General features: G+C 42.2%; 1 protein-coding gene across 1 annotated transcript in view; it reads right to left on the bottom strand.

The window, feature by feature from the left end:
- Positions 1–27,640, bottom strand: part of LOC140999798 (plexin-A1-like) — a 255,076-nt gene that overhangs the window by 96,587 nt on the left and 130,849 nt on the right. The window contains exons 8-9 of the mRNA XM_073470337.1: positions 21,910–22,024; positions 2,931–3,131 (exon numbers count right to left, since the gene is read on the bottom strand). Coding sequence (XP_073326438.1) covers positions 2,931–3,131; positions 21,910–22,024 — 316 coding nt within the window. The remainder of the gene's footprint in view (positions 1–2,930; positions 3,132–21,909; positions 22,025–27,640) is intronic.

The raw sequence follows: 27,640 nt of genomic DNA, 5'->3' as shown, positions 1-27,640 counted from the left end.
CGCGCGTATGTGTGTGCGTATCCATTCAGTTTGCCAGTGAATCGGAGATTTGCTGAGGAAGGTCTCTGTCCTCCAGCATCAGCAACTCTCAGCAGTAGTAGTACCGGTGTAGTAATGAATGTATGTGAGTCTATCAAACACTGGGGATGCAAACTGCACACTGCTCTTTGCTGGATTGAGAGCTGGTGTTTGGCGGCGTGGGCGGCTTAAACTTTAACAGAGAGAGAACCGGAATATCTACCATACAGCTGTGGTGTTCAAGCAATATGTGTTTTATCTATTTTAGAATCATTAGTCATAACTTTGAAGGAGACCTATTGTGATTTTTTGTTTTATAGGTTTTTGTGCATGGAAAAGATTTTGAAAAGGTCTATAAAGTCTGCATCAACACGAGCTCCTCTCTCCCACAGAAACACTGCTCCTTAAATGCCTCGTCAGTAGTCCAGCCTCTAATTCCGTGACTTTGTGGCATCACACTACCACATGAAAATGTGCATAATATATCTCCTTTAACGATGACTTCTCAGAGAGGGGCTCACCATGCTGGAGGTATATGAAGTAACTCCATGGCAAGAGCCAGAATTCATTTAGGACAAGAATTTCAACCAATTTATTCAAATACTCAACTTCATTTACAGCAGTTACTGTGTGTGCAGCTCATTTTTGCGTTTTTCAACAGGCTTTCAAGCAGTCAGGTCACCAAGAGACAAATCTGACAAAAAACAGTTATAACAACCCAAAAAGCCAAATCTGAAAGAACAGGCACTCGCATGAAGCAATTAGAGAGACACAAGTGACTAAATACGCACAAATTCCCTTTCCAAAACACAAAAGAACTGTGGGAGCCATCATTATGATCAGGAAATCTACTTCAGTAATTTGCCTCTGAACTGTTTTCCGTGTCACCATCTGACATCAGAGGCAGAACAACTTCCAGGTTCACAAAGCTGAAGCTCATTCTTTCCCTTTGTAGGGAGAAAGTGGGTGAATAGGTAGAGCTCAGAAAACAGCAAGTGGCCGCAAATCAGCGATGTGTTCCGAGCCCAGCGGTAATGCGGCTGCCGGCTAAATGACCCGGAGCCCCTGACAAGTGTGTGACAGGCTGGAGAAAAGGCAGCCGGCGAAGCTGCCAAAGCCACACACGGACTCCTGCTGCCTTTCAAACGACGAGTACTCGCTGTTGGACCTATCAGCGTGAGCGAGTGCTGCAGCGTGTGGCTCGCATGTTAATCATATGTCTCGTTAAGTAAGTCATAATTGGTGTCGTTAAAATGTCTCCCCTCTGCCTCATGCCCTGATTGGAGCTGAGGAAATTAACATTGCTGAAATGGTCGTTCCCTATTAGCGGTGACAGTTTGACTGAGGGCTAAGAGGCAGGAATGAGGAGCAGGGATGAAGAGAGAGCGGCTTTTGTGACAGTCATTCCCCGTGGCCATACACCTCAGTTTCAAGTCTTTGCCACGGCAGTCTATTACTGCTGGTCTGTGTGTCGCACACTGCCGCTAACCAGCTGTAAAGCCTCCAAATGGTTAAACCAGTATGGCTGTCTTGAATGGAGCTCCTGCTGACAGATTAAACAGCTGGGGTTTGGTTGGAGCAGTGATAGAGATGATTAGGATTGGCGCAGATTGTAATCAGTCAATAAAATGCCAACTCAGCCAGAATTCAGAACTTTTCCCAGTTCATGTCATGGAATTCCTTGAAAAAATGTCCGTAAAACCTCCAATTAACTCATGGAGCTTGCAAAAGCTCATCACTTAAATACTTTTTAGTTATGGATTATGGACGTTTGGCCCTGCGAGCTAAATTGAATCATTTGTGTGATTCTTTGTATGTGTACTCTAAGCCACAATAATTGCTTATTTTCTACTGGATTGGGTTGAAATTTGACCTGGACATCCAAGAAACCCTGAGGATATTTTGCAATATGTATTCATTTAAATAGTTTTTGCACAAAGTTTTACAACAATCATATTAAAGTATTAAATAAATCATTTTTGACCTGACCGAAGAATCTTTTGTTTTCAAAATTCATATCTCAACTTTCTTGATTCTGTGTAGTAATAACAAAGTTATATGACATTAAGAAGTTCTTCTTGAACAAAAAATAGATAGTGATAGAAAAACACACTTTTCAAAGATATTTTCACTGTTTTTTCCCAAGAGGGATTATTTTAATTTCTTTGAAATAAGTAAAACTATATTTTGCACTATCCACTGGCTGTAATATTAGATTCAGTGGTTTTATTTCATAGGTAGATATTTGTTCTGGTTGACTTCGAGGCTTTCTTTCTTTGTGTGATTCCTATTGAGCCTGTTTGTCATTGGCTCCAGGAAAAACGTTACGGCTTGTTATGGCTCGTTTTATTGCATGCTAGCTGATGAGGCTACACGTACGTGAGAATCACAAACATGATCAGAGGCAATTCCTAAAAAAGTATTTGGTGTACAACATAAGGATTTTTGCAAGATCCCATGAATTTAATAGAAGCCTTTACGCAATTATGCTCAAGAAAATTCAAGATATGAACTGGGAGAGCCTTGGTGAGTTGGTATGGAATGAGTGCACGCCATAAATATGGTGCATATTTTTGGGCGTGTCACATTTTATGTCAGGAAGGCGCTGGAAAACAGGGAACAGTAGAAATCAGCATGGAGGCCAGTGAAAATGTCGTATTATAGAAAACTATTAACATGCATCAATGTCTAGAACTTCAACGCACATCATAGCATCAAGCCAGAAAAGCGATTACACGATTACAGAGTGATATGACCCGGTATGAATGTTGATTCAGTGTGAAAGATGTATAACAAACGACTTATCAAATACATAACTCACATTTATCAGGTCAACAGGCATTGCAGTGTATTTCACTTCTGTAAGCTGCTGTAATTTCACTGCAAAGCTTAAATAATGGATTGTGCCTTACCGTGGTCTTCTGACACTGTATGCTGGTGCTGTTGAACCTCAGAGCCGGGACGTTGTGCGTGTTGCCCTGGATGTGGAAGATGCACTCGTAGTTCTTCTGTCCGGACTGCGGCTGGGGCAGGTTCTGGGCCAGCAGGGTGATCGGCCTCATGACTCCAGCAGGGATATAGATCTGGGTGGAGGGCAGGATCTGAGGACACTCCTGGATATGAGAGAACATATGAATAAAGAAATTGAGACGTGACTGGAAAAGAAAGCGGACTGTCTCAGTGGGACGCAGATCTGGGTGGACAGAATGTTCTGGACATGCTGCTGGAGAGACGGGACAAAGGAAAACTGAGAGAAAAAATACAGATCGGGCCTTTTATTCTAATTGACAAGTAATAATCGTCTTGGAAAATGGCACCATGACATTACAGAACTCTCTTGTGTCGATAATTACCTACCCAGCATCCTTTGTTCCCGTGGTGGAAAAGTTTGAAGAATCAGGCAGTCTAAAACCTCCACTTACAAATTATCAACACTCCTCAGGATCAAGTCTTGTCCTATGTATGAACCACTGAATACTGCATACGGCAGTTAGTTGTAAAAATGAGTACACACCATTTTGGAATCCAGTATTAATGAGGCTGTTATGGATATTAGGTATGTTTTTTTTTTTTCCTAAATGAATGCACCAAAGGCTTTTCTAATTCTTTCAGCGTGGACAAAAATGAAGAGCCTGAGGCAGCGTCTCTTAGGAACACGGACACTGTTAATTCTGCTGCGCCGTATTGTAACAGCTATAGTCTGACAGATCATAGAGGAGGATGACTGAGGGGTCAGCGCTTCCATTCAGCGGTTTCTGGCTGCTCTTCGATCAATAAAAAAAAAAAAATGGCCAGAACGGCAGCTTTGCACCACATTAGTTGAAGGAAAATAATTGAAATCTCGGAGCGTTTTTATCGGGCTTAAGTAAATCAAAAGACATTATTCAGCTGTCTGCTGGAACCCATGCTACATCACCGCTCAGGAGCTAATTTGGACTTCAAGCTGTGTTTTTAACTGGTTCTACAAAAAGAGATTTAATTCCAACACACTGACATGACAGTATATCGCTCTATAGGTGTGTTTTCTATCAGTATTTTAAATTTACATCTTGTACTAAAAAGTTTCACAACTGTTTGCCACAACTATCCACTTAAAAAGACATTTGAAGAGAAGTTTAGAGTTTTGCTCATTAATAGTACACATAACTACTTGTTATTTAAGTGTCTTTATTGATACTGAAGGTGTCATTTGCCTGTCTAGTCATCGTTCCACGATGCTTTTGTTATTGTTTGTGAAAAATGCTCATTTCTATTAAGCCAGACTAAAAGGCTCCAGCTTGTTAAGGCATGTTCTGCAGTGTAAGCCGATAAAAAGAGCCTTTGCAATATCATAAAGGCTGTAATTACCACTGAACAAGTTCTATCCACTAATGCCTGTTTGGTATTCATCTGGAGATGCGGTAAACAATTACGGAGGCCATACATATACAAAACTGGAATTTGTAAATTAAGTCGTATTCTACTTTAAGTGCCATTACGCAAACTATAATTTTCCGATTAGGATGGCAGACATTTATAACCGCGATGATAAATCAGTGGTAACTACACTGTATTTAATCAGTGGTGAATACCTTACGTCTAACCACAGCAGCAGCCTCATACTCAGCAGAGTGATCTCGATATGAGTTTGCTCTGTGCAGAGGTGTTGTCTAATGGAGCAGTGGTAATGACTTGCAGAATGGCCTGGGGATGGTAAAGAAGATGTGGAGGGGAGAGAGGTGTTTGGACATAATGGCGCCAAGGGACACCTCTGCTCCCTTCATGGCGTTATAGCACACTCCGACAGCCAGACAGCATGGATGCCATATGGGGAGGTGACTGGTGGAAAAGATTTGGAGAATATATGTCGTAGGGAGCAGTCTAAATAGCTTTTTTTCTCTATAATTTAATATATTTAATATAGAACCAGAGACTTGGAGCCGAGTTTTTGTGGCTTGGACCAGAGTTATTCAAATAGTGGGCCTGAAGCTTTCATAAAGGTTTTTTTTGTTTGATAACATTTATTTGATTGATTATCGATAACCTACATGTTCTCACTTCAACTTGTCAGTTACAGTTAGACTTTCTTAGACTTTGACATTATGACTGTTGGAGTTTTATTAATGTGTGAACTGGTCGTGGTGTGGTTAAGTTTTGGCAGCAAAACTACTTGTTTAGGTTTACGTAGGCAACAGGAATGATTTGGTTAGGTTTAGGCAACAATAACTATTTGATAAGGTTAAATTACTACGACAAAAACTCAAGAACAGACATGGAAACTTAAGTTACATCACTGCTCAGGAGTTAGTTTGGACTTAAAACTGTGTTTTTAACTGTTTTTTTAAAAAGAGATTTAATTTCAACACACTGATGCAACAGTATTTACCTCTATCCCTATTTTAAATTTACATCTTCTACTTAAAAGTTTCACAACTGTTTGCCACAACTATCCACAGACAAAAGATAAAAATCTAAAGTCTTTTCATCATAAGTCGTTGAAATGCTTCTATCAAAGAAAATTTGAAAATCATCATGTTTTGTCATTAACTTCTGCACTAATTTATATGTTTTAGATTAACATGGCTCAAATGATGATGCATGATGTGAAACTTGACAAACCCACACAGAGTAGTCCTCAAACTTGCTTTAAAGAGGTTTTTAGCTCTTAAGCTAAGCGTTTTGGATTTCGGGGCCGTAAACTCCATTCTCGTCAACCTCAAGTCTGATAAAACATCCTCAGGCTAGCTAGACCCCCAAATGAAGGAAGATGATAATTATATGAAAATATGTTTGTGTGTTTCAATTTGTTCTGCTGCCCCCAAGTGGCCAAAATAAAAAAAATATAAACATATAAAATATCAACGCAGCTTTAAAACTATTCATAAATTGAACATTGACTTTTTTTCTTCTTTTTTTTTCAAGCAGACTTAATGCGTCAGTACAACTGATAATTCTACTGACAGTAACTTTACCAGTATGTTCACCACCTGTCCTGGTCCACTTTAAGACCGCAGTGGGGTGGTGTGAAAGCTCCTACTCGAAACTATCAGCGGGAGGCTGGGACGAACAGGTTTTTTCCCAGTCAGCAGCTCATATTGAAGGAGAATCACACATGATGTGAACGTGTCAGTGTCGTAGTGAGAGGGAAGTTGGAGGAGGAGGAAAGAAATGAGGAAAGAGAGACAGAGAAGAGATCAAATCAATGCCAGTGAGCCCAGTGAAGCAGATTGTCAATTAGTGAGGCTGACAGTCAAAGTTTAAAGTATTCACAGATGGCGACAGACCGCTAATGAACTGCTTCTAGCCTCTAATAAAATGGAAAACAGGACTAAAGAAGCCCAGAAAGGAAAAGGGGAAAAAAGTCTGTGTGTGTGTGTGAGAGAGAGTGTTTGTGACTGGAGAGAAGAGTATCTGGTAGCAGTCATTGTTAATGTTGGAAGGACTGGGCTCAAGCATCTGCTCCAGTCGTGGCATGGAAATCCTGCCTCGCTGCCACACACACACTGAGACCACTTCACATCTGTACCTCTCCGCTGCAAACACACACTTGCACACACACACACACACATATGCATTCTCCCAAGGTCTGTTCCTTATTACTGATGCATCAGAGTCAGGATAAAAAAGCACAGCGTCACATTCCTCTTGAGGAACGCGGTAATATGCACAACGCGCATGTGATTGAACGCACATACAAAGGCATTCCCCACATAGAACCCAGTACAAAGACTCACAATCACGCTAAAACATAAAGGGAAAATAGAGGGTAACACACACACACACACACAGGAGGGAGGGAGTGAACAAAAGATTTGCGAGCAGAGGATTGTGGGAGATGTTTCATTAGGAGTGGTGACAGGTGTCTGAGCTGAGTCTGCATCAGATAGCGGAGCAGTTCTACACAATGAGACACAACGATCTCTTTACCTGGGGGACTCCTCTAATCCCTCGCTTTCACTCCGCCTCTTTCTCTTTCTCTTTCTTCCTCTCACTCACACTTGATCTTTTCTCCGCGTCTTTTATTCTCTTTTTCCTCTCTCATTGTCGCCTTGTTTTCCAGCCTTCATTTCATCAAGGGAGAGGAGTTAACCGAGCGGCATTCCTTAATACCAGAAACAACTTCCCTCTGATTTATTGGGCTCCATACTAAGAGGGGTGGTTCCCAGTTATGGCCACTGGAACCTCCCTAGTAACTACCAGCGCACAGAAATGCCTCGTTGAGACATAAATTTACTGCAGTGTGAGTCGGGGATGAACAGCGATGCAGAGGATGAGCAGAGATAAACCATCGGATGAGAAAGGGTGAGGAGAGGTGAAGCGAGAAGGGAAGGAGGGGAGGAGATGAGAAGGCGAGGCGAGGTCTTGGGAGCCATACACTCGTTTATTAAAGTGGGGGATGAGAGTCCAGGAGGTCAAGTTCCCAACTGAGCGAGGCAGGGGTGGAGCGATGCAACATGGGAGTCGTACACACCACTTTTTATATATATATATCTCCAATATATATCTTCAAACAATTTCCTGGACGGGCAATTCAGACAGGCACACACACACACACACAAACGATGTTATATCTAGATAGATAAACCCAAAATGCACACAAACCAAACACGTACACGTTCGTCCTCGCACACATTGCTTACACTAACTACTACACGCACACGATCAAAGGCTAAAGCTTGCCCTCTGGCTCTGCAGTAAGCTACTGCAGTCTTAGGCCTGTGGAGTGTTTTACAGTAGCCTTGGGGCCAAATACACAGACGCTGAGATCAAAGGAGGGAAGGTAAGCCTTCAGAAAAAAAATTAGTCTTCCATAGTACCAGTGAAAAATCTCTATTAGGCCTCTGTCAACTGCTTCTACCATCTGCCATCTGCAGGCCTTTACACTTGTACCTCATGCATTTTTGGGAAGTGTCTGATATATTTCAAATGTGTTTATGTGTATGGCAGCCATTTTAGGTGGAAAGCGTATAACTTTATAGTGTACATTAACTAACACCGTATGATTTTTGACCTTTTATTTTGATCACTGGAGGAATGTCAATTATAGAAATGCCATATCAAGTGCAGTGCTGTGTTCATATATTGGACAGCACAGCTGTAATTAATAACAATAATGATGTATCAATTCCAGGGTTGAGGCGTTGTGCATGACTGGTCCATTAACATGGCTTACTTTGATACTTAAAGGGTAACTCAGCCAATTTTAAAAGACATTAAAAAGTGTGTTTACAGGTCTTGGGGAGTACTACAACGTATATCTTTTTGTGGCTCCAGAGGAAGCTGTGTGTAATCTGATAAATTGCCTCCAGTGGTGCCACTCAGTGGCTAAATTGCATTATGGGTAATGTAGGCACCAGGTTTTAAAAAAGAAGAAAAATGCATGGGATAAAAAAAGGTAAAATCTCTGGTTCTGCTGGATCGATTTTGATCATTTGTTTTTAAACTGTCCAACAGTGTTATAGGAGTGCCAGCAATGCTAGACCACTGGAATGCTGGTGCACGCATTACCCAGAATGCAACTTACCCACTGAGGAAACATCACTGGATATAATTTATCAGGATTACATGCAGCTTCCTCTAGGGCCACAAAAAAGCTTTATACTACGTTTTCACATATGCTGTAGTACTCCCCAAGACCTGTAAACACACTTTAATGTGGACAATTGGTGGAGTTACCCTTTAAGTAGAACAGAGCCATCATTAGCCCTAGAACTGTACTGAACTGAAGGAAGTTCTAAATGCCACCGTGGTATTAGTGAAGGTGTGTTTGCTTACTGATGTACATACACATTGAAAGATGCAATCTCTCAGCATAGAAAAAAAATGAGCAGACTACACAGTGACAAACCGTTAAACACACATTAAAATGTGGACACAGGCTATTTTGATGAAATTTTGTTGTATTGTGTTCTTACATTGTCTCAAACGTTTCCACAATGTTCCAACCCAGAGAAATCTGCAGTTTCATTCAAGGTAACGGTTTGTTTCATTTGCTCGCCTGTCACTATAACTTCCGAGTGAGAAACGCAGTCAGTGAACTTAACTGCACATAACGATTTTTACAACTTTATAACATTATTTTGTCTGGGAATATTTCTGCCCGAGTCTATGGGCAGAAATAGTCTAAACTACATCTTTTGTTTCCGTTGTTGTTTCATTGATTCAGAGACCCTTAGTGGCAGAAATTAAATACAGGTCATTTAATGGTTCAAATCAGCAACCCATTCATAGTTCCACCTATAATAGCTGCAGGAAATGCAATTCAGAGTTTTTTATTATAAGGTTTGAACTTTGGGCTTGCATCCTGCAGAGTTAGCTCAGGGTGATGCCAATCTGTGAACGGCTATATAATGAAAAGCACCAGGTTTTAGATGGATCCTAGTTCAGGTTCATTTCCTATAGCTCAGCCACAGATACTGTTCCATGAAGTATCCATCCTGACCACACCTCTCTGTTTCACTCTCTCTTGTCCATTCTTCAGTTTGCTTTCCCTGCTCTCTCTATGTGTCTTCCTAACCTCTCTCATGTGATCCTCCCTCCCACCCTCTGCTTTCTACCTGCTCTGCTGTTTATTTAACTGGGATGCAGCCTGCAGCCATGAACTCCTGCTGGCTGGGACGCTCTACTGCATTTTCATATTGACTCTTCCTCTCCTCCAAAGCCTCCTTTTCCTACCATCCTTCACTGTTTGCTGGTTTGTTAGAGGACTTTGAGCAGGCCATAAAAAAACAGAAGATAGTGAGTGAGAGAAAGAGAAACATAATAAACTTACGGAATATACGGAGGCGGAAAAAAAACATGACATTTACTTAATTTATATCCAGCTCTGACACACTTGAAGTCATCATATTATCTATTTACTTTCTTTCTCTCACTTCTAATTATGTTCTATCAGGATGGAGGCATCGCATTTACGGTGATGTCAGAGATGAGGCGAGGGCTCCGATTGGCTGCCGGCTCTCACCCATGAGGCCACCTCCATGAGGCACTGACAAGCCCCGAGTATGATGGATGAGGGAGTCCGTGTGTGTTTGTCTATGTGTGTGAGTGTCATGGGGGTCACCGCAGTGTAGAGCGTCCCCACGGATTAGCGTTAGTCCAATGAACCATTTCAGAAAGGAGGGGGCAAGACCCCATCGACCAGCGCTGTTACACACACACACACACACACACATGCACACACACATACAGAAAGAAAGAAAAAGGACCTGATATGATGACCACATCTCCCAGGAGAGAAGGAGTAAGAGTCATCTGTTGAGAAATGTCTCAGTTTTGGACACTAATACAGTTAAACCCTTAGAGGATAAATTTAACAAAAAGTAACACACACACACACCAGAGAATACCACAAAACCGTGCAATGGGGCATGATTGTAATCCCAACACTGTAGATCTCTCCATTTAATCAACATACAGACAGGTCATGAGGCTGTATCTAGATCTCCTCAGTGTTTCCTGTTTAGACACATCTTTCCTTTTCAGTCTCTCCCTCTCACGTTTCATGAACAACTTCTTCTCGTCTGTCTCTTACAACCCCATAAAAAAAACTGTACAAGACAAGTCAAAATAGAGAAAGCTTTATCGACCTATCGTTCATGACATGCCGCTATTTCTGCCATACTTGGAGCGCGCACTATACAACAAGACGTCCTCCCTGGTGGCTGTCTACGCGCTGAACGCTGTGGATCTCTTTATGTAAAAACCCAAGAAGGGAGGTCAAACAAAGGCCAGACATAAACTGATATCTATCAGCGCAGCAGCCGGGTTGTGCTACGATACTCATGTGGGCCCTTCCGCTGCAGAATAATAATGTTTGATATGTGGATTGTGTTCAGCCTGTTGACTGGTTTACTATGTACATGAGCATGTGCCTTACTGTTCCTACTTTTTCAGCAATGTAGAACCTCTTGGCCTTTTTCAGCCCTATGAACCAGGCTAACTGAACCAAACTTTCCTGTCCAGATATCAATTAAATAGCTGTGTACTTTCCACTGCACCTCCCAGACGTGACTCTTTAATCAAACACTGCAGTTTTTAATAAGTGGTGGTCTTTCATTCGTTCAGATATCGTGCTCATCACCACTCACTGTAACTATTAGTGAAACAAACCACAAACGTAAAATGCACCGTTGAGTTTGCACTGGAGGATTTCTTCCTAGTAATTACATGCCAGGAATAAGTGTTTAGCAAATGCTTTCATAAACTGGATGAATCATTCAAAGTTTCATTAGCATGTCTTTGTTTTAAACCCTGCATGAAGCACCACGAGGGTAGTGTTAGGCAGGAGGAGGCAGAACAGTGCAGATGGTTTAATTGTGAATGCCTTGTAGTCTTATTGATATGTTCAGGCCATTATGGATCACGTAAGATAAATAAAAGGAGACTACCATTGTATTCAGTCATACTGCTGTAATAAAGCTCATGGCCACAGGGGCAGCACTGAGCGCATTGTTCTTATCATTTTTAATTATTGCCACTTTAAAGCAAGAGACCTTTCTTGGCAAGGGTGATTTGTGTGTCTGTTACTTCACACCTCCTCCATGTATCGTTTCTCACAATATACAGTAAGTCACTGAAAACTGAGCGTCTGATCAGTTTGTCTCTTCAACATACTTCCTGTAATTAATTCTATAAGCTACTGAATGTTAAAATGTAGTGAGATCTGTAGAATGGTCGATCGGGGCTTGACAAAGTCCAACTGTGCCAGCTTAAACACAGGAAATTAATAATTATAATAGAAAATATAAAGCTATTTGAGGCACGTCTGTGTTTATTCAACAGTTCAACTTTGTAGGAAGCTCTCAAGCTACAGGAAAGATATCGTGCCTACTGGGAAAAGACCCTCTACTCTATTGACTCCACAGAGCTCTTCATCATAAACGTCTCCATTAGAATAGCATTGCCCTGTGCGGTATCTCTGATGACCAAGCGTGATTGTGTGTCTATCTGGATGCTATCGGGTCTGGATGGTCAAAGAGGAGGATGTAGCCGATAAGCATCAGCTAGTGGATCGATGGGGGCCTCTAGAAATACACAATCTATTTGTGAGTGTGTGTGTGTGTGTGTATTTCTGAGGGTGACACAGTAGATACATGACAGATAACGAGGAGCTATCCAGGATGGCCTCGCTAACTGCAGCCCTGTGTTCTCTCTTTTTTTTTTTTTCAGCCCGCAGGATCAAATTTGATGAATTTTGTTTCTTCTTGTTAGATGAAAACGACACGGCGCTCCTGGTCATGTGGGAACCGACCAAGAACAGACTCGCAAACCCATTTTAGACCATGACCCAGTGAATAATAAGAGATTTCTGTGACCCAACTAAGTATCAGCCAACCTTTCAAGGTCAGTGCAAAAGCCCATGAAAAATCTCTCCTCCCTCTCAACTGCTTTCATGTATTTGGGTTCTTTTCCTGTGTTATTCTCGGGGAAAGCGAGTGAGTTTCTAAGTCCCAAGGATCCTGGGTCGGAAAGTTTAAGCAATACACAACACAGCAAACTTCACAACCAAAGATTTCACAGTATCTTGTATGCAAATTCACCGGGGCCGAGAACTTTTGAAAGCTATCGCTTCTCTTTTGCGAGACCTGTTTCATCTTGTATTCTACATTCCCCCTGTGCTTCATTTCAACGGGGAAACTTTTCATCTATTTTGCTCAAATGACCCGAGTTCCTCAGTCGTAGTCTCAGGTGGAAGCAGGGCAGGCACCCCATCGCACCAAGCTAGGAGCTCTTCTGTTCAATAAAAGACACTTTGAACTGTGTTAGAAGCCTTTTGGAGTGTCCACCCACTCCTCGCAGCCCTGTACTATTGGGGATATGGAGCGAGGCGGGTGATGCGGTAAAGATAAAACACAGACAGAGTTGACACTGTTATGAACTGAGATTCTGACACTTACATAAATGTTTGAATATAAACAATGCCGTGACTGTATTACAGCTTCATCAGAAGTCAGGAGTTTTTGAAGACTTGAACAAACAACTCGTGACCTTTTTTCTTCATATCTCAATGGGAACCTGCTGTTGCAAACTCAAATTAATTTACACTGCTAGTTTACTTTATCAACAACAAGGTCAACCTAACGCTGTAGAAAACTGAACTACAGTAAATGCCAATGTGCTATAAAGGGAATCAATGCTGCTGAGACCTAGCCTTGCCCTTTTTGCATTTGAATAAAGATTCATTGATTAAAACAGGCTTTCAATGGCCATCCTCCATTTTCTTTATTCTGCCTGTATTATCTGAATCACAAATTTCCTTCAAAGGGCTTTACAACCTTATCTCCTAGAAATGACTTTTTCTGTATTGCTATATTGTTTAAATTATTATGTTGTAGTGGAATATAACACACGAGCCCAGGACGTTCACCCAGGAGACCGCTGTCCATGCCCAGTGTGAATTCAAAAGTAAACCGTAAGTTATTTTAGCTTAGAAACATATTAAAGTTATATCACGTACATGTTTGTACACAATGTTTGCCTGCAGTTACATACATGACAAAGGCATGGTCTTGACTGCTACTTAAGTTACTTAAGTAACCAAGTTATTTCGAGAAACAATGTTTACCTAAACCTAACTAAGTGGTTTTCTTACCTAAAACTAACCAAAAAGTTAGAGTACGAGGTACCACAATGCCTGTCACTGGTACACTGCAACAGTCGTGTTGTTTTGGGAATGACTGGCAATCAGCCTGTTCAGCTGTTTAAGGTGTGCAGGTGTTAAGAATAAAAAGAAAGAATTCAATCTAGCCCTTTGCTTTGCATATGGTTGATACATCCTATTAGCAAACAACAATGGGCTGAAGAGCACTGATACCATGGTTAATACCCTTGTCCCTCCTCCTCAGTGCACCATTCAACAGTCTGATGGCCATTAAATGTATCCTCGGAGACAGTGAGCACCATCAAAACTCTTACAAAACTAATTTCCCACATATGATTACTCGTGGGCCTTCTGAGCAGCAGTGGAGGAGTGACGTTTATTAAGCCTTTAACGGGAAGGAGAAGCGGGGTCAGACGGGAAACAACACGGGAAATTGTCATTTGGACTGAAAATCACATGAGTGATACAAGTCATTATTCACTGGTCAAACCTCATCAGGAAGAGTTTATTACAAAAAAAATAAATATTAACTCTGCGGTGCTGTGTATATGAGAGGAGCCACGAATAGAAGCCAGGAACAAGGTAATGAACAATGATGTGAGAGTAGCTTTGAATACTCCATGACTTAATCATCAGTGACATTTAATATTTCCTATTTATGTTCCGCAGTAAGAGTAACTTCTGTAATCCTAAAGACAAACATGCGATGCAATTAAATGGTTTCCAGCAGCCGAGCTTCCAGGAAATAAAAAAAATAAAAAGTAGGGCAGATAGCATTAACTAAATGACATGGAATTATTAAGCAGGTGCTAAGGAGACACGAGGCACGGGTGGTGTCACGACCCTCAAGTATCCTTTCATCTCCTGAATGGTTAAACATCTCTCACATCCTCCTCCCACGCCTCCATCCTTCTCCTCCTTTCATCAACTTGCTCGCTCCTTCCTCTCCTTCTGTTCAGTCTGCTGTCGCTCCCTCCAGCTCTGATGTCTTTCTCTTCTGCTTAACTCTTCTTGCTTTACCAGCCTGGTTCTTTCTCCCCTTGCTCTCTCTCTCTCCTCCTATACCATATCTTCCCTTCCCCATCTTGTATTTTCTCTACTGTCCCAGTTTTCTTTTTCCCTTAATAAAGTAAGCCAACTCAAAACAACACATTTAATCAGTCCTAATTGCACAAAGCTTGTTGACAAAATTGGCCATGAGCACCAGTCCGGTCTGCCATCGCAATTAAATTAAGACGCATCTTATCATGACCTCTGACCTTCCTCAGGGTTAGGGTGTACTGATTCATGTTGGGAAAGAGGGGTAGGGTGAAGTCATTTCAATGCATTATGGTCCTTTTCGTTAAAACAATCACAAAACACAAACTACTAGTTGGCTGATGTCTCCAGCTAACCAGCTATCTATGTAAAGTTACATTGTTATTGCTGATTTGTGCATAACAGTCCAATATTTCAGTGTATTTCAACATTGCATGCATGGCATATGACGCCCAAAATTTAACTCAAGTTTAGCTCCTCTAATACCAGTTCAGACTGGCAGGGTAGACTAGCAGCACGAGTTGCTAATGTTAGCATTTTGACAGATCTCAATGTTGTGTTCCCACTCTTTGATGACATATGACCACAATTTCACCAAACAGTCCATCAGCAAAGTTGCTGCACTTCCGGTTGCTAATGTTGTCCGGCTAATGAAGCAGTGTTCTTTATTATTTGATGACTGGGTTGATAGTGTGTATTGTGAATGAACTACGACCGTCCATGCTTTTCTGTCTCCATCAGATGAATGGCATTGTGATAATACCAGGATTGCCACAGCGACGCAAGAGAAACCACTACAACTGAGGACATATTGGAAATGTCTGGTAGTGTCTGTTTACATGAATGCCATCGACAACAAGTGATGACGTATGAGCGTCTTGAAGTGATGCCCATTTCACAGGAGGAGATTTTGAGCACCAGCCCTTGTGACTCTGTTCTGAGGGGCAAGGGGGCACTTGAAAAAAATTGGAAATGGGATTGATTCTTGATTTGTATGTGTTTAAACAGACGTGCTTGTGAAATGGAAGGGGCCAGATGTGAGTCTTGTGCACAAAATTAGAGGCCGATTCAAATTTGTTAAAGAAGAAACCTGCATGAATGATACTGTTCTCATAATTTTATGAATTGTTTGTTTTTTTTTGCAGAGGGAATTTTCTCCTAATTATTTATGTGCAGTGTGCACACAGTTTCATAAATGAAGCCCCTGGTTGTTTTAGCAAGCTTGCTCCTTCTCTAACAACTAGGCCACTGCCACACTCCTCCCCTTACTTTTTCACTGTGGATACTCCACCTTTCGCTTCTCATCTCATCTGTCTCTCTCCATTAAACACGCCAACGATCAGAGAGGCATCTGGAGATGCATCTTTAAGCTTTAATACACTTTGAATAATTAACACACATGCGCGCACTCGCACACAGCTGAGTCTGTCAGTGGCAGGCAGCTCCCCTCAGCCAGAGGGACCCGGAGGGAGAGGGGAAGCTTGGTCTGTGCCAGCCCCAGAGCCTCCGAGCTGGGCAGCTCGGAGCCGTGTACCAGCCTGAGCTCCAGCAACCGGCAACAATGGAAACACAGCTGTAACTCTGACACCCTTAGCTGAGAGACAAAAAGAGATGGTGTCTGGCTCCTGCTAATTGACTTGTTGAAGGAACGAGGGAGTGGGTGAACAAGAGGATGGAGCTCACAGGGTTAGAGATCAAAAAAAGGGAAACCCGAATGGAGACGGCTGCTCTGAGTAGTGATACAGTCGCAGAGCGTGTGCAGAAAGGCTGGCTTGTGGCTCATGCAATGTGCACACAAGCACTCATGTATTCCTGCATGGATGCGTTTGCATTTCCCGCAGCAGCAGCGAGGTGACTTGACAGACACAGATGAGCATCTAACCAACTCACCCATCATGGTGATTCATCCTCTAATTAGCAGCACGAAGGCTAACGCTGATCCACATATCTATATTCACCTTCTGTTCTTCTGGAGCCTAACACAGCCTGCTAATGATTATCAATGAGGCTAGGCTACAAAGCCACCGGTTCAATCCCCCGTGCAGCAGCGATGCATCATGGACCTACTGTATTTCACAGAGTGTAAGGAGGTCAGGCCTCTAGGAAGAGGGGGAAGAGAGGAGGAAGGGAAGAAAACAAAAGATAAGGGGATGAAATATGGAATCCAGGAAGGAAGAAAAGGAGGTTAAAGAAAGAAAGGAAAACAAGAAAGAAAGAAAGAAAGAAAGAAAGAAAGAAAGAAAGATCGCACTGAAAACATTCAGAGCTTGTGAGCTGCAGTTTCACATATTGAAAAGGTCAGTGCTTTGATAGTTAAATAAACGGTTTCAGAAGAGCTGATGCAGAACAAGAACCGGCTCATAATGAGCACTCCTCCTGACAGATTCAGATGACTTCACTCAGGCGGTGTCTTAATGAATACATCAGCCTGAAATAAATACTCACTAGAAGCCACACTTTCCGAAAACATGAATAAACAAATACAAAATGGGTCTAAAATCAACACTCTGAGACCTCAACAGTCTTTGTGATTGATATTAGAAGAACAAAGTGATCAGGTGCTAATGCTGGAAGTGGTTTCCTGTTCTGTATCAGGGTGTTTCCTAACCCTAACCACGGCCTAATAGTCTGTTTTCCATAATTACAAGCTTTCCTATGGTTGCCATGCACATACATATTGGAGAAATTTTTAATTTTAAAAAATGTGACAATCAGCTTAGAAAACACATCACCATTGGAGGTAATCTGGGATGATAGGGTCGGGTAAACCGTAAAGATCTGTCATTTATGTAACAAAGTGATCTACCAGGGGTGTGTGCTTGTGTGCTGGATGAAATTTCCGCGTTGTGGCAAAAATTGTGCCAAACAACGTTGTGATATTTGTGCCAGAGCCACCAGCACCTCCACAGTGCAAGCTCAGTGCTATCTCTAGCTCGGTGATTAAGAGGTGTGTTATTTTTTTTAACACAACTCCAATGCAGTTGATTAGGCTGCTCCAAAACACATACAACATATGCTGTATGACTGAGCTCAATACGGCTGTGCTGCCTGCAGGTTCTCCTCATACACTGAGTCAGAAGTTTCACATAAAACTTTTGAAACAATTAGAAGTTAAAAAAAATATTCCCATAAGCTAACACTTTATATTAGGGCACATGTGTTAACCATTAACTAGTTGCGTTTAATTGGATCTTCATTAGTCAATATAAAGCAATTATTAATGCCTTTTCCTGCATAACTAACAAGTTTTCCCTCAAGAACCTCCTAATGATATTCTTTGCTGCTCACTTTGGCCTGACATTCCCCTTAATTCAACTTCATCAATATGGTTTATTCGTATATAACAAAACACTGATAGTGTCCAAGTAACGCTTCATTAGAGCTTTCTAACTCTGAATAAGTTCCACATTCTAAAGTGGAGACACTGTTAACATTTGTAGTTTTGTGTTTTGTTTGCCATATTTACTAAGGCTTATTAAGGAAGAATGACTACTCTTGTGTTACTACCACCTTGTAAGGCTCATACTAAATAATGCAGAGTAAGATCATAATTAATGTACAACAACTGCCTTACTTACTGGTAGTGTTGTAGTACCCTGGATTGGTCTTGGTTTTAAGACCGCTTCTTGAAGGTCCCGCTCTAATCTCAGAATCGACTGCATTTTAACTTGCGCTAGTCTCGTCTCACACAAAGACAACTCTGGAATTTATTTCGAGGCCAGTCAAGACCACAACTGCAGGGACATCACTGAACTGTCTCATACACCCTGTACTTAATGATGGTTTCTATGGGAAGACGTCACCCAGAAGACCTGATGATGTTGTGTTCAGTCGATGGTAAAACATGGAAGAGTGCATAAAATTCACCTCTTGTCTTCTGTGGGGGGGTTTTACATGACTGTGAATATTTCAGATCAATTCTAGGAGTACCTATGGTTTGCAGGTTCCACATTTCATTGTGTGTCATGAGGGACTCACACTGCTCTTGGTCTTTGTCTCGACTTGGTCTCAACCCCTCAGAGTCTTGGTCCTGCCTGCTCTCGATACTCTCTGGTCTTGGTTGTGACTTGTTCTCGGTTTATGTGTGCCTTAACAGAAAGTGTTACTACATCTAGTAACTACTGTTCATGTAATTTACATGGCTTTGATTCTCCTCTCCAGGACATGTTCAGTTGTTTGCAGCATCAGTATGCGATACTTTCTACAATATGAGAAAGATATCATCAATAACAGGAAGCTCGGGTCATGACTGATGACCAAACTGTTGTTGTATGGAGTTGTAGCATTTTACAAGCAGACAAAAAATATAGACAAATAAGTCACCTCCTGTCAAAGCTCCCATCTGGGGCTGTTACTTGGCAGCCATTTTGTTTCTGCCGTCAATCATGCACTGCATTAATTCATTCGTGGGACATGAAATATCCGGAGAAGAAAAAAGCAACCCCGTGCAAAATGAATGAACGACTTAATTAACAAGCGAGCGGATTGCAGCAGGCGAGCGTGTCGACAGGAAAATAAATGCAAACAAAAGTGTTTTTTTTCTAAAATGTTTTCTGTTGGTTTTTATTATTGTCTTATTTTTCCTATTTGAAGTCATTTGAACCGAACCCCGGGCCCAGTGCAGGCCCGCTCGGCTCCAGCCGCCCAACGCAGGGATTCATTGGAGCACGGCAAATTTGTTTGTCCTGGTGTTTGTTTCTCTCATTGTTTGTGTTTATACACATTTCTGTCCGTGGCCTTCTCAAGTGTTTTCTCCGACTCTGGCAATTTTCTGCCTGGTCGCCCCTAATATGCCTCTCTGCATATCTGCTGTCAGAACACAGCTGATTTATATACGTTTACATCTCCAGGAAGTGACAACAGAGGATTATATTTACTTTAAGAGGGCAAACATTACGCATTAGAGGCTGTTTGTTTTTCTGTGATGTACCTGTGGAACAGATTCACAGATGCTATGAATTTGATCAGATATGAAGTGAAGTCAGCTTCACGAAATATGACAAATGCCTTTGGGAAGATAACCAGTGTTGTGTGAATTCAATCACTTTGGCAACCTACTGCTAATGACAGGGGGAAACTTTTTCAGGCAGTGGAGATGGGCAATATTGCTTTCAGCAGGGGCTACGAACTGGCAAATTGGAACAAAATCAAGGCTAGAGGAGATAAATGTGTGACGACAAAACCGCTGCTGTTGGCTCAAGTACGCATATGCATCGCTTCAAAACATTAACCTATTCATTGACGGGGATTGTGCACGAGGATGCATCAAAACATCTGTCAAAAAAAGCCCACAGCTGTCACTCCACTGTCTACCGTGTTAATAACAATAATCCGTGTAAAGATGCGGTGATGCCACTGGTGTTTGTGTGTGTGTGTGTGTGTGCGAGTCTATCAAAATTCAGCAAAACCCCCCTGACATTCAAAGTGTCTTGGTAACCATGGCAACGCCTGCACCAAAAAGACAGAGTGCATCAGAGAGATAGAAAAAAAAACAAAAAAAAACAGGAAATAACACAAAATAAAAGGGCAGATTGGTGTGGCTCTCTGAACGAGATGAGGATGGATGTCAGCCCGGTGTGTTTACAGGAGGGTGTAACATGTGATGACAGGGTGTGTGGAGTCAAGTGTTATCCCCCCTCGCTCCCTTCTTTCGCTCCGTCCACACACACAAACACACACACTTGCACAAAATGCCCTGTAATTGCTGTCTGATTTACCACTTTAACAGACATTATAAAACACACAGACCTCACTGCTTTCGCTTTGATAGCCACCCGTACGCGTGGACACACTGAATGTCTTGAGTGAAGCGAGTGGCCATGCATACATAAAATAACACAGAGACAGAGAGACATATGTGGATGGCTTCCCGCAAAGAAAGATGGAGTGAGTGCAAGAATTAGGAAATAACACAGAAGTACAGGCAACAAAAGGCCTGGAGGAGAGAGGAGAAGAGGGGCACCTTGCTTTGTGTGCAAAACCTTAAATATGTAAGAATTTTAGTTTCAAATATTCAAAAATGATCTAAAATCATCAACGGAATGTGAAGAAATAATAGTTTTATGTTATGATGTTGGTATATTGTATTGCAGAGATAGCTACTGAAGTCAGCTTGCTAACCAACTAACCCTGCCTCATCCTGATCCAAGGCTCCTGTGCTAGCGGTGGTTACTCTGGTGAATTGTTGATCCCTATTTATCTTTAATAACTGAATTCAACAGGTGGGCAATTCTTACACATTGCACCTTTAAAGATGTCTATATGTTGTGTTGAAGTTAGCATGCTAACAAGCTAGCCCTTAGCCACCATGTACCTCAACAGGTGACAGTCCGATAGTAAACAACACCAACGCTAACCTGGTGCTATGAGCGACCAGTTCAAGCAGAGACGGCTAATACGCCCGCTATCTGCAAGATTAACTGAGCTAATGGTAGCTACAGTTAGCAGCAGTTAGCGGTTACGCTGGTGATATGCTGCCCCCTATTTGTTTAGAATATGAATTCGACAGGTGGCCATTTCTACCTCATTGCACCTTTAATCTGATAGGATAAAATACTAATATTAATATAACTAATATTTTTTTACATGTGCTGTCAGAGGACAGAAAGAAAAAAAGGAAAGACGACCGAAAGTAGAGAAAAAATTAAAGGAGAATATCTGAAATAGCCTTCACTCTAGCCATGCATACAAATGATTTCGAACTCCTGCCTGAAATAGAGACAGAGATGATGTTGAGGTGGCTGGGTGTCAGGCGCAACTTTCTGAAAGCACAAAAGTTTATTTGTGTTTGTCACTGTGAATTTCCATGTTTGTGCGAGAGACAGTGAGAATTAGAGATTAAGACAGAGGGACTGTGGAAGTGAGTCAGCTCATGGATAGATGAGGGTTTTCATGCAAATATAACATTTGGGACGGTAGCGTGCGCCTCCATTTGCATACTCATTCACCCCGACTTGTTTATAAGTGAATAAATCCAGCGCTGCTTGGAGTACAACAGCTGCTGCTGGGCCACTCAGAGCACCATTCATTCATACAAGCACATACCCACACTCAAATGGTGTACAGGTCCCAGCTGCACCCTTGGCATTACTATGCCAGTAATACATACTTGTGTGTGAGTGTGCGCACATGAATTGATACTTGTGAATGTATTCCTGTTGTATGCTTCCGAATCTGCGTCTCTTTTGTGTGTGAATGTTGAAATACATGTGCTCATCGACGCTTGCGTGTGCTTTTGTATGTTCTGTGTGGGTGCACGCTCGAAGCCTCACCTCCGAGGTGTTGACTCGTCCCTCCTGGAAGGAGCAGTCGCTGGCATCCTGCGTGCACATGTGGCGATATTTGCACCAGTGACAGGGGAAGTTTCCGTTCACGCAGGATAGACACCTGGAGCAGGTGAGAATGTCAGAGAAGAGAGGTTAAAGTTACACAGCAATTTCTTTTTATTCCAGAGAACAAGAGCTAGACAGATGAATCAGTATCAGCTTATTGCAGATGTAGCTGTATCCGTGTATAAGCCAACCACTAATTAGCAAGAAAGTGCTGTAGAGAAATGCCAAACTAGAAGTTGAAGGTAATTTAGAAACAGTGTCGTCAAGTTTTTCCGCAGGAGAGCACTAACAAGCTTATCTGATCACATATTATAATCTTATCTGGGACGAGACTGGTTAGTTGTGTTTTTATGTTTAAAAAAATATTCTTCTTCTATTGGCCGATCGTCATATTGCTATCAGATTTTTTTAAACTCTAAGAAAAGTGTCCAAAACCACCATCTACGTAGAACCAATCACAATTTTGTTAACAATAACCTCCGGGTTGAAACCACTGCATCACACACTGGTTACAAATAGTTGAATTGTCTTTTTTCATGATGTTATTTCAAAATGTATACATCTCATTCATCCAAAATGCAAACCTGATGATGTTTTCATATCTCATTAAAAACAACACTTTTGCTAACGTTCGCTTGGAGCCCTTATTAACCTGTTGCGCTGCAGTCTGAAGAAAATGACAGCTTGAATTTACCCCAAACTAGCAGTTATGTTGCTGTTGTGTAGATACCAAAGATGCTAGCGAAGCAATATGGTACATGAAATAATCACAGTAGAAATGTCACACAGGTCGGGGCAGACACTGATATTAGGGATTAAAATATTCTGATTCCAGGATCAATATATCGACCAAGATACATACATTTTTGGATTATTCCTGAAATGTGGTTATCAAACACTTGTGACAGAGATGTGTAACAGTTTAACAATTAACTCAAGGCACTCTGGTTGCCAGTTGGTAGAGCGTGTACAGAGGTGTGTCCTCGGGTTCGTTTCTGACCTTTGGCCCTTCGCTGCATGTCGTCGCCCCTCTCACTCTCATCCTGTTTCCTGTCATTCTGCAGCTATCCATCTAATAAAGTCATCAGTCGTAGTTAATAATTATAAAATACCCTGAGCATCTTTTCTCTGCTTCGTCATGGTGGGTGGCAGTAATGCATCTTCACATTGGTTTTCAAACGCACCATAAAATGGAAATTGACTTCTTTACTTTCTCTCTCCGCCTACCTGCACTAGTAGTTCAGACAGCATTTTTTATTTCTATTTTCTATAGATATTGCAATAACATTTTTATTGTGAATTCTTTTCGCCACGAGAATCATGTAATGAAATTCTGATTGCCCTAATTTGCAGCAACATGCTGAAGACAAACAAGGACATCATCAAGAAAAACATTATTTGTTAAACTTTGTTATTTTTCATTCATAACTACTAAATTGCTCTTCATGATTAGCATAAAAACACATTGATGAAAATCCAGCTACTATGACCTGAATTCATAATCGTAGATTATGTACAATATGCTGCGGCAGAACTGTTGCCGGGTGAAATACAGGAAGAGTGGAAACGCAGATCAAAAGGAAAACCTTCAACGGGGCGTGCCTGTCACACGCCGACTGCCTGAGCGCGCATGTCAACACGGTCGAATGACATCAAATGTTTATGGCCAAATCTCCAGAAATCGCGTCCGAATGACAAGTGTAGCTGTGGCCTCGTGCATTAAGACTTTACTCCAGCTGTCAGCGAGGCCGGGGCGGACGCTGGAAAACAGCGGAGAGAGAGCAGGAGAGAATCCTTGGCGATCCACTCCTCCTTCCTTATTCTCCATGCTTGGAGGCTTACAGTGAACTAAGCTGGCAGACCAAGATAAGCCTGTTTTTATATAACACTTGTTTTTTTCCCCCTTCTTCTTCAGAGTTGAGGAAGCAAAATGAATATATGCACATTCAAACATGGATTAAAAACAAGACTATCATGGCGAGCAGAAAAAAAACGACGGAAGTGGAGGTTGTACGAGAACAAAAGGTTAGTTTAGGTATTTACTTTACATTTAATATATATAGAAGTTAAATTAAAAGTCGTTCAGTGGTTTTTTAATTGAGCAAAGCCTCGTTTCCAGGATGATAAAGGACGAATAAAGCAAGCATACATTCTTCAACATGTTCAGAAAAAGTGTAACTTTACTCGTTTTGTCCAAGTTTCTACATTCTACCATGTCAGTGCTGTATTTTATAACACTTCCCGATCTTTACCGTCACAATCTTAATGCACGAGGTCTTTGCTAGCCTAGAAAATGCTCCATTGTAAGCTGTGAAAAGTGCTTCAAAAGGAAGTTAAACAAACAATAATTACAGACCCTGACAGAAGTTGATGCTTAGTAACTCTAAAAAGCCCCGATATTCTCTTTCAACTACAACGAGTCCTTCCTTTGTACTCTTTACATCACTTCTGAACTACATTTCACTTAACTGGCTGAAGAAAAGCGAGCTGTAATTACATGTTACGCCAGTCCTCTCTCTCACATGCTGTCACTGTACTCAATCAGGCCTCCAAGTACTCAACCCCCACGCACCCACCGCGTCTGCTCGCCGACTCACATCCACCCGAAGAGCTGACTGGGAACCTGTGAAAACTGATGTCGAACTCATACTCCAAACAAATAGAGGGCTTCATATCACCAACGTAACCACTAACTGCGGCTGTAGCTAGCTAATTATCGCAGTTAACTGTGCAGCTAGCGGTTATATTAGCTGATTATATTATAACGGCTTGACTAGCTGACTTACTATTGAACTGTCACCTGTGAAGTGGCTAGCTTGTTAGCATGCTAACTTCAATAGATATCTCTGCAACACAAAAAAATAGACAACTTAGACATCATTTTAAAACTGTTATTTCTTCACATTCTTTTAGTAATTTGAGTTAAATTTTGAATGTTTTAAACTAAAATTCTAACATTTTACACCTTTAAAGCTGCATGGTATTTCTCTATTACTATTACACTAGATTTTATTACAAGAAATTGAAAGTTAGCACCACATATTACAGGTAAATCAAGCTAATGCAATCATGTTGCTACCTCATCAGTATCAAACATATCTATAAATCAGTCTATGGCTACTTCATGAACACTGCCCTGTTCTAACAAGCTACTATCCGGCCTTCGCTTGGAGAATAAAGGAGTGGTTCTCTCATGGAACAAGCTCCGCCTAAAGAAATGCAAACTTCAAACACCAAAGTCAAAGGTAAAATAAATCACAACACCACCTTCACTGTTTGACTGACAAGCGATCTCCAACAAGTTTGGTGCAAAAACACCACAGTAATGAGCCACCACGGGAGTTTAAAACCAGGTCCTCCAAACTGAAGGACAATCGCTGAGCTCACAATGCCACCCTGCTGCCGGAAAGACTGACTTTAAATTGGATTTCAGTCTAATCCTTGCTCTGTCTTTGTCCCTCTGTCCTTGGTTTATTCAGATTTCCGAGGGTTAACTCCTAAATCGCCTGTATTGGAGTGACAGAGTGATAGGGGCTTCATACAGCCGGCGATAAGCTAGTGAGACTAGACCGAGCTGCAGTGTGAGGTTTATAATCAATGCCAGTGGATTTCCATGGGGAGAAGGGTGGACTGAGGTTATGCTAACAGTCTGATGTTTGTTAGCAGAGCTGGTGAGCCAGTTCCTCCTCACTATTAACCCCAGGGTTCATCGATTTCTTGTTGCAGGGATGTGTGCACACACATTCAAACATTTGTGTGTGCGTATGAGCGCCCGAGACTGCAATAACACACACTGACAGGCTGAGACACACTTCTTCTCACGAAGCCGTCGCCCATGTTGACATCGTAGCCTTTCTCTGGGTCACCTGGGCAGTGGAGACTTGTCCTACAGTAGAGCTGTCAATGCCTGGACAACTGGCTTGGGTAAGTGGCTGCGCTGCTGCAATGTAGTCAATAAAATCCCCCGCTATTTAACAAGGCCTCGCAGCAGAGCCGGGTCAAACGCCTTTTCATCTTCTTCGAGCTTTTGTTCTAAGCGAGGCCGGATCGATGGAACAAAGCTGTTGATATGCGAGCAACGGCCCCGAACGAACGTATATGAAAGGAGCGAACGATCATTTAATTCTGGTCAAGAAAGTCGCAGATAAAGTTGCGATTCTTTTCTAATTAGGGGGTTAGTCTGTTATCTAAAGCTCGCCACACCATGTCAACATGTGCCGACCCCGATGAAGTAGGCCAGTGACCCATTTTGAGGCACAAAGCATAAAGCTTTAATAGCTTAATCAGTGCTTGAAGCGACTATAGGCATGTTTCTGATTCAGACCTCTGATTGGTTTGAAAACACATCTGCCAGATTTCTTTTTAATGTGGATAGTGTTTAGAAGAGGATCGGTCTGGCTGTGCTGTGTGATCTATAAATAGGCTTCTTTATGTTTAATGCCATAAAGCTCCAAAGTGTGCAGCAATAAAACAATGCATACATCATTAAGTTACAAAGTACAGCAACTGAATGAGAAGTTTAGATTCTCGACAGGGGACTCAGACTCATTATAAGATATTATTGCATCTTGTCACGGCGATGTCCAAAAGCACTAAGTCTGCGAGTCTCAACCCGCAGTTTAATTAAAACGGGTCACACTCATTGGAAATTGGACCACCGACTATTGCCACAAAAATCACCTAATTGTGATGTCATTACAGGAAAGTTGAACTCTAAACTCTTCCCAACAAGATGACTCTGGAAGTCGATAACGTGGCTGTGAGTGAGTGCGGCCGGTCTCCGGGCGGGTGGCGAAGCTGACGGTCTGCCTACATGAGAGCCCTTCCTCGGGGCCGGAGCGTGGGCCGGTCCCCTCCCTCGAGTGCTTCTTTTCACTGCATAGATTTCCAGCCCCTTTCATATTGTAATGGTCATGGTGGCCTGAGGCTGCGGCGCTAACCTTTTAGCTGTGTGGGACGCATTATTCCTGACACAATGGGCACAATCTCCGTCTCGTTCGCTAACGCTCCGCTTTATATCTCTCTTTCCCTCTCCATGCCTCCCTCTCTGTCGTCTTCTCCCTCAGCAGCTCTCGGGGAGCGCGAGTTCTCTTCCTTGTCCCACTCTTCCCTCCAGCACTCTCCCTCCCATTTGTTTCTCTTCCTCTCTTTAAAGATGCATTATTCCTCCTCCCGCATGCTCAATTAAACTATTCCAAAGCTCTTTTTTAATGCAAATTTCTAATATTGTAACAGTGTATGCAAATAGCTCGCAGCGCAATTTGCCGTTCCAAGTCTGCGCCGTCTGTCTCCGTGCGCTCCTTTCCGACTGTGCGTGCACCTGTTTGTGTGTGTTCGCACGAGGATGTGTGAGGCTGGTGCATCCACCTTTGAGCGTGTTGAGCGAGGCTGTGTGAAGTTAGCACACGAGCCCGTCTGGGCGCTCGCCCGCGGGCCGCTCTGCCTGTGCATCTGTGCCGATACTGTACGTCTGCGCGTCTGCCGCTGCGAGTCTGTGCTACACTTTCACCCGCCCACCGCCCACGAGGAGGAACCCCATTATCTGCAGCTGAACGCCCCGACTCCAGCACTTTCCGACAGGCGGGATCAAAGGTTCGGAGGTGAAAGGTGACGGCGGTAGGAGGAGGAGTGGTGTATAATATGTGGGTTTATGTTACAGCTGCTGCGGTAA

The sequence above is a fragment of the Pagrus major genome, chromosome 7, assembly GCF_040436345.1.
Source record: "Pagrus major chromosome 7, Pma_NU_1.0".
NCBI classification, from domain to species: Eukaryota; Metazoa; Chordata; class Actinopteri; order Spariformes; family Sparidae; genus Pagrus; species Pagrus major.
This window is presented reverse-complemented; position numbering and strand designations above follow the sequence as displayed.